The sequence below is a fragment of the Hippocampus comes genome, unplaced genomic scaffold (genome assembly GCF_001891065.2).
Source record: "Hippocampus comes isolate QL1 unplaced genomic scaffold, H_comes_QL1_v1.1 scaffold55, whole genome shotgun sequence".
Lineage (NCBI taxonomy): Eukaryota > Metazoa > Chordata > Actinopteri > Syngnathiformes > Syngnathidae > Hippocampus > Hippocampus comes.
Genome location: NW_017806170.1, coordinates 1341360 through 1352088, shown reverse-complemented (window position 1 = coordinate 1352088; position 10729 = coordinate 1341360). Strand labels below are relative to the sequence as shown.

The 10729-nt window shown below is 44.0% G+C and overlaps 1 protein-coding gene across 3 annotated transcripts in view; it reads left to right on the top strand.

Annotated features, from left to right (window-relative positions):
• The first annotated feature begins 8153 nt into the window (after positions 1–8153).
• Positions 8154–10729, top strand: part of bcam (basal cell adhesion molecule (Lutheran blood group)) — a 52313-nt gene continuing 49737 nt past the window's right edge. For 2 of the 3 annotated variants that reach the window (XM_019896135.1, XM_019896133.1), the window contains exon 1: positions 8156–8497. In XM_019896135.1, coding sequence (XP_019751694.1) covers positions 8434–8497 — 64 coding nt within the window. In that variant the 5' untranslated portion in view covers positions 8156–8433. Of the gene's footprint in view, positions 8498–10729 lie in introns of all 3 variants that reach the window. The other variant, XM_019896132.1, reaches the window with a different exon arrangement.

The following is a 10729-nucleotide window of genomic DNA, read 5'->3' as shown; positions in this document are numbered from 1 at the left end:
GGTGGTACAGAAAAAAATTGAAAACGGCAAGCTTTGAAAAACTTCCAACCTGAACGTTGAATTGGCTAAATCATAAAGATCCAAAACAGTGTTGCAGGACATTCGTCTGGAATTTTGGAGTAGAAATTGTGCGGCCAAACATTCATGCCCCAAATCATCTTTCCCCATTGAAATGAATGGAAACACAGTTAATCTGTTCTAGCCTCCGATGAAAAAAAGAAATTAATAATGTCTCATTTAATTATAAAAGAAATAGCACTCTATTATGTTGTACTTTATAGAACCATAGTCATGACACTATTAAAATAGAGCAACAATTGTCTGAACTAAACCATTTCAGTTGTATTCCCCCCATCCATGCCACGGGATTGGTCGTTATCTTTAGACGCAAACCAATAATCAGGCCTTTGTTGACTTTGATCGACCGGACTCAGGCTCTAACTCCGCCCACTTATCTGTACGTGCGGACCTGGCTTGAGATCAAAATCAGCCTTTTCCAGTGTCAGACGGTGTTCGTTTTGAATTGTGTCACCAATTTATCAGAATAAATAACAGTTCCGTTCATGATTATATAGCAGACTGATGTCTTGACAAAGTTCCTTTTTTGGTTGGTATTAATCAATTCTGTGAACGTTATGGCGGTTCTCCTGGCATGGAGCCAAAATGGAGCTCACCCTTTGGGAAATCTTCCAAAGAAACGGCAACAGCTCATTCCTTCTCTCTTATGACCAACATTGTGAATTATTTGCAAGCATCCATCTCTCTTCCTAGCAAAGTGATGCTGTCATGGATCCAGCAAGCAGTGGAAGTGGAAAAAAAAAAGTCATTCTGAGATGAATCACAACGGCTGAATCATTGGCTTTATTGATCAACGATATGCAATGAATTCCCGGAGACTTCACTGCAAAGCGACTCACAGCCACGCTGCATTGCTGCCGCGTGAATGTGGTGAACAGAGTCAAATCCGAAAACAATCTGGCACACACAAAAGTGAAAAGAACACAGATTAGCTTTGAGATGCGAGTGACCAAACCCAGACAACGGATGAGCTGTGACATTTGCAATGCGAGCCCAAAGGCACGCTGAGGTCAATTTTAGTTGGGTCACACGCTGGATAAAAATGCCTGCTCCCTACCATGAATAAAAGCTGGCGGATTAATCACCTTCATTCTTATTCCATGAATAACATTCCAATAACCGATTAATCCGCCGATTAATTAAAAACGATATCATGAATAAAGTAGCCTATTTTTTTGTTGCCTTCGCGCTTACAAAATGAAAGACACTTGACCCTTTTACAATAGTTTGCCCTTTGGTATTCTTTTAACTTTCCAACAGAGGGAAACATTGGCAAAAATTGGCGGATTTTTATTGATTCATTTGCTCATTTTTGTTTTTGGCAGGAAGTCAAGTCAAAATGATTGCTAGCTTAGTTAGCAAGTCCATGACAATGATTTGGTCTGTGGGGCACGACACGGTATTCTGATTCGCAACGCGTTTGTGAAATATGAATTCAGGAGGCAAAATCCACCCATTTTTATCCATACCAGACGGCGGCCAATTCGCCATTTCCCGCCAACTAAAAATGACTAAAAAGTACTCCGCTTGTGAACGTCACATGACCGAACCCATAAAACAGGTGAGCTGTGATTGGTCGTTACTTGAGCCCGCGGGAGGCTGTGATGTCATTTTCAGTCGACAGCAAGTGGAGACAGCATAGAACAATATTCTCAGTCGTATAGTCTTTATCCTCTGCGAAGCACGACTCATATTACTGCTGCCAAAAAAGCCCAAAACGCCAACCTTGGTTTTTCATCCACCCATAACAAAATCTCACGTCCGAAAATGTGTGAAGGTTCGAGTCTCTCTTTCATGCTTCCCTGCAATGCGACATCCTCCCCGATTATTTCTGCCTTCACTTTCGGTCTTCCCCTTCTTTTTAGCTCCTATTCCCTTGTAGTTATTCCTCAGGGCTACATGTTACTCATCCCCTTACTTTTGGAATTAAAGTCCTTCTCCCCCCCCCCCCCTCCCCCCACGTTTAATCTGCTCACTTCATTATTCTTTCATCGCACGTCTCTTGCCTTTGTAGTGCCTCTGTGTCTGTTTCACTGAAACTCTTGGCTGCAGGCTGCTGTGTTAAATATTCTCTCTACGGTCTGTGACATAGAGTAAAGGAGGTGTGTGTGTGTGGGGGGGGGGGTGCATGTCACAAGTAATTTTTAACGTGACGCCAGGTTGTTCATGTCTTGTTTTTTGTTTTTTTGCAAGGTCTGCCGGTTTTGCTTTTGTGTACCTTTTATCAAGTGCCTGATCGCCGCATGATTACCACCGTTGAAATGTGAAAAATGCTGACGAGTCACTTGCTAGCCTGCTCGGGTTGCTTACTTCCTCCGCGCTTTTTTGATGTTTTCGTTTTACAGTAATAGATTGATCATCGTGGGCCGCTTCAACTGAATCTCCTTGCTTTTTGTGGTCGTCAAAAAAAAAAAAAAAAGAGACCTTAATGACTTGTCGGCTAACGGCGATTGCTTTCGACACAGCAATGCAGGACAAGTACAGTACTGCCAGTTTGTGTGTGAGCGTGTGAAACATCACAACTTCTGGACGTCCCTCTGTGGGAAACTCTTCTGTGAAGAAAAGATGTAAAAAAATCCTCAACATTTCAAGAGTAGTAATGGTGATTGTTTTCAACACAAATGGACTTCAAACCCCGATCACGCTGGCTTGAACCGACTCTTCTATGCGCCGATTTTATTATCCCGCATCTATGTTTAACGGTTGAAGCCAACTCATAGCTAATCAAGATCCCGGATTCCAAGCAGCCAAAATGAGTTTCCTGCTCAGGGTGTCTGGGTTCCCCCTTCGAGTTCGGGTGAGAAGCACGGTCATCCGAGAGGGAACCAGACTCGGGTCGCTACTCCTCCACGTTGAAAGGAACCAGATGAAGTGGCTCGGGCATCGAGTTAGAATGCCTCCTGGACTCCTCGCTGGTGAGATGTTCCGGGTCCATGTCCCACGGGCAGGAGGCCCACCCAGGCCATGCTGGAGAGACCAGGCCACCTCAAGATCCTCCCGAAAGGGTTTGATGAAGTGGCTGGGGAGAGAGGAGTCTTGGTTTCCCTGCTGAGGCTCCAAGACGCATTGACTTGACATTCCTCACATGATCATTGAGGACAAAAGCTTTTCGCCAGTCGACCCTGTCTATGCTGTACCCATACATCCAGTCGGCATTCGGTTTGGGCTTGATCCGACCTTTGAAGGCAGGAAATTTCAGGTGTGAATTATGGCCCCTCATTTCCCATTCGTTGCCATTTATTCACACATGGAAATAAAATGGGGAGCATGCCTGCTTTCACAGTCAGCGTGAACTGGATTATCGACTTTTGAAAAGGTAGTTGAAGAAGGCCTCCTGACAGATGGAGGTTCACAGTCCTCATTTCAAAAACTGGGGGCCGACCAGATTGTGAGCGCCAATTACTGGGGTCTCCCATATGTTCATCAGGAATTCTGATCAGGGGGGAGGCGGCTCAGCCTCGAATGCAAGTCGAAGCCATCAGTTAACGTGTTTTGTGGAGGTGGATGCGACTGACTGGGCCCACTTTGATGATCTGGTTTTGCAGAAGTGTTGGAAAACGTGTCTGGCTGAGACCATGTGGGAATTGGGCCCATGTTCCCGCTGTTCTTTGGACTTTGGGCTCTGGCTAAATGAGACAAATTGTACCTGGCAGCTGATTTGCCGGTTGATCGCCACTCAATGTTCAAGAGTTGAAACATCTGGATGGTTCATGGGATTGGTTAGTGCACTCAACCTGTCAAGGTATTCCAAGCGCATCCATCTCAGTGGAGAACCTGCGGCACAGGGGATCAAATTTCTGACCTAAGCTGCAGGCATTCCCAGGTGAGAGCGGATATTTAAGCTGAGCTCAGCCGGGCTTCCCAAGCGAAGGCGGGATCCTAAAGGCAAGCTTTGGGTCATCGTTTGTTGAAACTCAATCCGAGAATGTCATTTTGGAAGAACAGATCTAGACATTAGCGCGCATAGGGTCGCTTCTTGAAAGTCCACACTGTTCCTTGAACTTTCAAAGTAGAAACGGGGCGTTTGCTCGGACACTCCTGTCCTGACAAGCCCCTTTCACACAACTCATCAAAGCTGTTTTTTCCCTTTTTTGTGTGCGTAAAAAAAAACAACACTGATATGTGCAAATGTCAGAGCAGCTATAAGTATGTTGCGCTTCGGAAACTCGGAGCTGCGAGTAGGAGCCCATACGGTATTTTTACCTTTCGTATCTTGAAATTTCTTTTGTAACGAGAGGCAATATTTTCCTGTTGAGGCGTTTCGTAACTTGGAAATTTCATATGAAGAGACATTCATCAGTAGAGGGACCACTGTCCACCAATTTTCTCGAAACTGTGTGAAAGAGACTATGGGCACGTATGGCTCTGATCCCATATTCTCCCCTTTTCTCTGCTTTCCTCATTACCGGTCACCTCTGTTCTTCATCCTCCTTCCATCCTCCTCCTCCTCCCCTTGACTACGCTCTCCTGCAGCTCCATTAGGTAATGAACCAATCCAGTCAATCACACTTTGGATGACTGCAGTCCTTACGTAAGAATGCCCTTGCTCGACCACATCAGCATCTAAGACGAGACTTTGCGGCATGACGCCGGGCTTATGTAAGAAAATGCGAAGGTTACACCAAACTACGTCAGGACTTGTTAGATCTTCCGTCTGAAAAAGACAGACCCCGTGACTGTTAGCAGGTCGAGACTCAGTGATGAGTGGGAAACCCTCCTCCGTTCTCCTCCTCCGAAACAAAAATCTCAGAAATTCGAGGAAGGCGAAAGGCTAAACCGGTGGCCCCCGGTAGCGTGAATCAACTGCTGCCGGTGTTCTTGACAGGCGGGCTATGTATAGAACAGCTGTGGGTTGCTATCAAAGCTCCACACGTTGCAGTGGAGCAGGTTGCAAGTATCGCCTCACTTCTTGTCACGGGCCTGAAAAAATATTAGCCAGCTGTTTTGGGAGACAACCACACTCGGAATGTGTGTCAACTGCTCCTGCAAGACGCGCCCCATGTTTTGGTTTCCGCCATCTAATCTACTCCTGCTTTGAGGAAAAAGCTCACAGCACACCACAAAAAGAAAAAAATCATCTGCAAATGAATTTAAAGCTGGAACAAGTGATTTTGAGAGACAAGCTCCCGTAGCTAACTTAACAACAAGTGGGAGAGAGTGAACAAGTCAGGACAGTTTATTGCCATTCCCAGCTGATGTTTTTAAAAAAAATCATTCCACGTAACTCACAGACGTCTGCTAGCTTTATGCTAACTTACAATACAAAATATTAAATGGGCTAACTAAGCTAGCATCGACGTGCGGAAATGAAATTCCGTCAAGCCAGTGGTCGCGAACCTTTTTTCCATTTCGTGGTAGTACAGATTTTAGGCAACTAATCACCAATGTGCTAGCGGGGGTGCTGAAGTATTTTTTCCAACTGGGGCGTATATGCTCTGTTACCCTCCAGTTTATTTGTGCAGGGCTAAAGAAAATGCCATAGCAGTCCGTGCTTGAAGCAACGGATATTTGAATCCAATCAGTTGACAAAGAATTTAGCGACACTCAGGAATATATTCTTTATCCTCTGCTCAAAACGCTGAATATTACGGTCGCTTACCAGGTCACTTAAAGTCGTTGTGAAAATCGTCTTCGTTTTTGTGTCGCCATGACTGCACTACAGTCGCCAAGTCGCACACACGAGAAGGAGCCCCAATCAGTTCATCCTGATCTTGAGAAACACTCGACAACTCTCGAGGGGAGTCTTAGAGCGAAATCACCCCAATTGCTCCAGTTGGTCTCAATTTTACCTAATTTGCGCAAGTCACGTTTTGGACCGCTTTTGTCAAAAAAGCCACTTTAACGACAGTATGCCTGCAGCCTAGCCTGTAAATACCCAAACAGATTGTGAGGGGATTTCGTGTCTCGGAATGAATGGTATGTCTGCGAGGAACAGACAGCTTAGCCCACTCCCAGCAAATGGCTCCCACTTGCTTTGAAAATGAAAAGCACGTTTGTATGTTGACTGAGGGTCTCCGACGCACGGCAGAAACTTGGTCGCACGCGGCCGACAAGGCAGCTGGAGGATGCTGAACATTGTTTCCGGCTCCGAAACGAAATCTCCATCGATCGTGACAACCCCGCCCCTCCCTGCCCCCGCGACATGTTCACGCTCAAATTTCATATGTAGGGACTGATGCTCGAGGGATGCTTTGTTTCCAATTCGCAAGATTCTCCCACCAAATTCCTGATGTGGGGCGTTCCGCCGAATCAGTGATATTCGCGTCACCCAAGAAATAAATTGTATAAATGCACGATAAAATTAACTGCGACATACTTTTTTTTTTAAATTAAGCAAAGTGCCCTCCACATTGATCTGATTTGCATACTTAATAAATAACTAAGAATATAAAAGATTAATTTGAACTGCCTTGATCATCCAAAATATCATTTGCTGCTTGTCCTTGCTTCCTAAAATCAGATTTTACCGTGTAAATCCCTGAGAAATTTTTTTTTTTTTTTTACATATTTAATTCCCCTTATCTTCACGTCACTTCAGGGTAAGGCGAGACTTGTCGCGGATTTCACACACATGGTCACTCAATGTGCTTCACATAGAAACGAACGCACAGAGCACAACATAAAACACCCCCACAATCCAAAATCCTAAATTTCTACTTTCATCCTTTGTTTCTGCCACGTATCCCTCCGATGTTCAATATTGCCTCATATAACTTTTAAAATGTGTTATATTCAGTGAAAATCTATTGATGGCTTTCAAAATAAAATCTGCGAAACAAAGACCACATTCATCAGACTCGACTAGCCTCTATTGAACTTTTTTTTTTGGAGGGCAAAAAAAAAAAACTTTAATTTGAGAATATCTGTTTTGTACATCTGCAATATGGATTGAAATATCCTGTGTCAAAGAAAAGGACAATCAAACCAGCCACCTTCTGCGCGTATTGTACGCGCCCATCCCAAGTCACTTAGAGCGTAAATTTGGTTTATCTTCAATCCTTTTAACCATTTTTGAGTTTCTTTTTGGTGAATGACAAACGAAAAGGGACTCTTGATACTTTCAGTCCTGCCGCTCAAATGACAAGATTGTGTGTACTCGTGCATCAAAGCAATGGCATTCAAGATTGAAGTTGCCTTAGTTGAGCCCCGAAAATGTTGCGAGTCGTTTGAATACGCGTGTTGTCAGATTTAGAGTTGAATTTAAGTTTGTTTTGAGAGCGTTACAAGCCAACGGCACTCATTTGGTGGAACGGCCCAGACATGAACACTTTCAATAGTTGCTCGGTGAGCACCATCGACACTGCTGCGAATGGCTATTAAATACCATTTCATTAGTTTGTATGACAGTCCCAGAAAATTCTAATTATTATTATTATTATTATCTTTATTATTATTATGACAATTGGGTTAGGTTAGGGTTAGGCAACAGGCGGAATTTATTTCCTGAAACGTCATAGCTATAAATTACAACATGTGGTAGAATGCGTATTAGGCAAGCTTTTTCAAGTCACATTTAGAAACAAATTATGAAAATAGTAAAAAAAAAAAAAAGCTGATGTGCTAGAAAAAAAGAAAGACATTTTTGAAATCAGTGTAGACATTTTTTGGGGACACACAAAGCCATCTCTGGCTAAAATTTGCTGTTGACCAGTGTGATTGTATGAGTAAAAAAGTTGCAATTTTTTTTGCCTCCATTTGTGAAACTTTGTACGTGCAATGTTCTTTTGCAAAAAAAATAAATAAATAAAAAACACTTGTGCAGTCAATTCTTTGAGTAGCCAGGACAGTCGTTTCACTGTGTCGCATTGGGTTCCTTTTCCTGCTGCACTTTACTCAAGTGCCAAAGAAAAAGCAAAAACCGAGTTGTGCCTACTTCCCCCCGACGCTTCCTAATCACTTGATTTTTGATACAAAAAATAAAAATCCCCCTTATTTACTTCCGTTTCTGGAAAGCTCAGTCAAGCAGATCGGGGTTTTTCCCCCTTCTCTGTGCCAGTGAGTGAGGTGGAGGAGTGAGTTTAAAGAGAGATAGGAAAGAGAGAGAGAGAGAAAGAGGCGGGTGGTATTTGAGGCTGGGGGGTACCTTTTGTGCAGATATATCGAGAGGAGTACCACCCGCTTCAGATTACTGCGTGCGTGTACGAGAGAGAGAGAGAGAGAGAGAGAGAGAGAGAGAGAGAGAGAGAGAGAGAGCGAGCTTTCCAGTTCCAAAAAGACGACCCAAGCCTCACAACAGCTACTTGCTTGCCTGCTTGATTGCTTTCTTGAACCAACACAACCAAAAGCGCAGAAAGTTTTTTCATCCCCCTTCCAAAAAAAACAACAAAGAAAGAAAGAAAAGAAAACGCTGTCATCATGGACGGGATAAAGTTCGGACACGCGTGGCTTGTGTGCACCTTGCTACTCTGCGTATTGCAACGTAAGTTTTCTCTTTTCTTTTTCTTTTTTTTTTTTTTATTGATTAATTTTGCCGCCGCGCGGTAAGACGCTTTTGACTCCTCCGAGCTGCCTGTTTTTAGTTCGAAGCCAACTTTTCTGTGTGCTTTCCACGCGAGGTCAACTCCCACTTTTGCGGGGTGCTTTGGCGAAGGAAACCTTGATGGATGGATTCCGACCGTCCTTCCAACAAGTGCGAACTTGCTTTTGAGGTTCTGGTGGTCCGCTCCGGCCCACCTTAATTTGGCGGCGTTGCTTTGAAGTGGTGCCCGGGGTGGGGGGTGGGGTTGGGGGGGGTGGTCCCCCTTCTCCACACTTGATTGCACTTGTTGGCGCTTTCCTCTTTCCCCCCTTGGGCACACCGCTGCAGGTCCAGACTATCTTAACACACGGCAGTGATGCCAAACACGAATGGTTTACAAAAAATAAGAATAATAAGAGGAAACGGTATGTAAGAGTGTCCGACTTTGCTCGTATTTCATCCCATTCATTCCAAGACGAGTTCGTGTTTGGATTGCCTTCACAATGAACCAAAACAAACAGCAACCAAAAGACACCCCCACCCCCAAACCATACACACACACACACACACACACACACACCCTCGAATGAAAAATCAGTCCCCTCATATTCTTAATACGTGGTCAGTTGTTCTTTTTAAAACCTAAAAATAATCAATTTACATTCGTTTTGCTCCTGGAGTAGGCGGGGTTTACTCCCTCAGTAGTGTAGTTGATGGTGGGCTTGCAGATAACCTGGGGCGCCACATTTGAGAAGTTTCAACGCAAAAATAAAAAAGGGAAAAAAAGCTAATAATACACTCGTGGTCCTCTTTAAAAAAAAAAATTATCGTCCAGATTTAGTATGGGCTCACCTGACCATCATGACCACACCCCTGTAGAGGTTTTCAGGCATAGCATGGGTGGGTGGGGTCAAGGGGTTCGACCCCGAGTTATCAAATTTTGGATACAGTATTGCAACACTTTAAAGGGGGAAAAAAACTCGGTAGTTGTCCTCATTAAAAAAAAAAAAAAAAAAAAAGATAATTAGTGATTTCGCTCCTCCCTCCCATAGCTGTTTAAGAGTCGCTGTGCTATGAGGTTTCTGGCATAATATTGGTGATGGTTGAGGGGGGCTGACCACTTCCCCCTCCCCCACTCTCTCGGGCACAACCATTTTTTTGGAGCATACTGTATTCATTTAAAAATAGAAAAAAAGAAATGTGTATAGTTGGTTCACGACCCCTTCCAGTAAGTGTTCAAGAGTCCCTGCCTGTCATGCTAACAACCACCATCTTAACATGTGGCAGCATTGAGGTGTTTTGGTTGCTCCGGCGGCCACATTTTGCCACGGGCAGGTTGTTCAGTTGATTTGGTTTCTTTGTTTGTTCATTCGTTTGCTTTTCTTTCTCACTTTGACCTGCGAGTGTTGTTTGTGGGCAGTTTACTCAGTCCATTTCACAACAAGCAGCACTTTGTGACGGCAAATATGGAGCAATTCTTCCAAAACACAAGAAGCAGCAAGATGTGTCTTGTCTGCGGTTGAGTTTGCCCCTCAAACTAAACATCCAACGAGGAGAATGACACATTGTGTATTTAAACCACATAGCTTAGCCGTCGCGTCTGATACATTAAGGCTAATGCTAACACATAATGGGAAATGTCATCACGAGTGCTAGCGCATAGCAACGATGTGGTGGTGTTAAAACCCTTTAAGCAACAGACGTTTCAACACAATTGGTGGCGCAACACATGTCGACAGATGATACAATACTCGCGGGCATGCGTTCATCTTCTGCAAAGAGCAACGAATGATGACTTGAAGCCAAAAAGTCACAATCCTAAACATGTATTTACCTTTCATTTAATTGTCAGGACTGTATGCCCTTGAAAGTACAATATTAGAGTGTTCTTTTTCTTTATGAACACGCACATTCCAACAATCTTTGGAGCTTTTGGCATGGCTAGAAATGATTAATGATATTTCCATTTGTTTCGGGGGGGCGGGGGGGATGATTGATTTTCGAGATGAATGTTTTGACCTACAAGCACGATCGTGGAAGGAATTATACTCGTATCTCAAGGAACCACCGTTATTACAGGTAAACAATGGGAGTCTCATTCCTTCTCCTACCTGTTGAAGTTTCTGTCTGTCATGGCGGTATGTACTGTGGGGGAGGGACGAGGAGGGTGTTAACCCCCCCCCCCACACACAC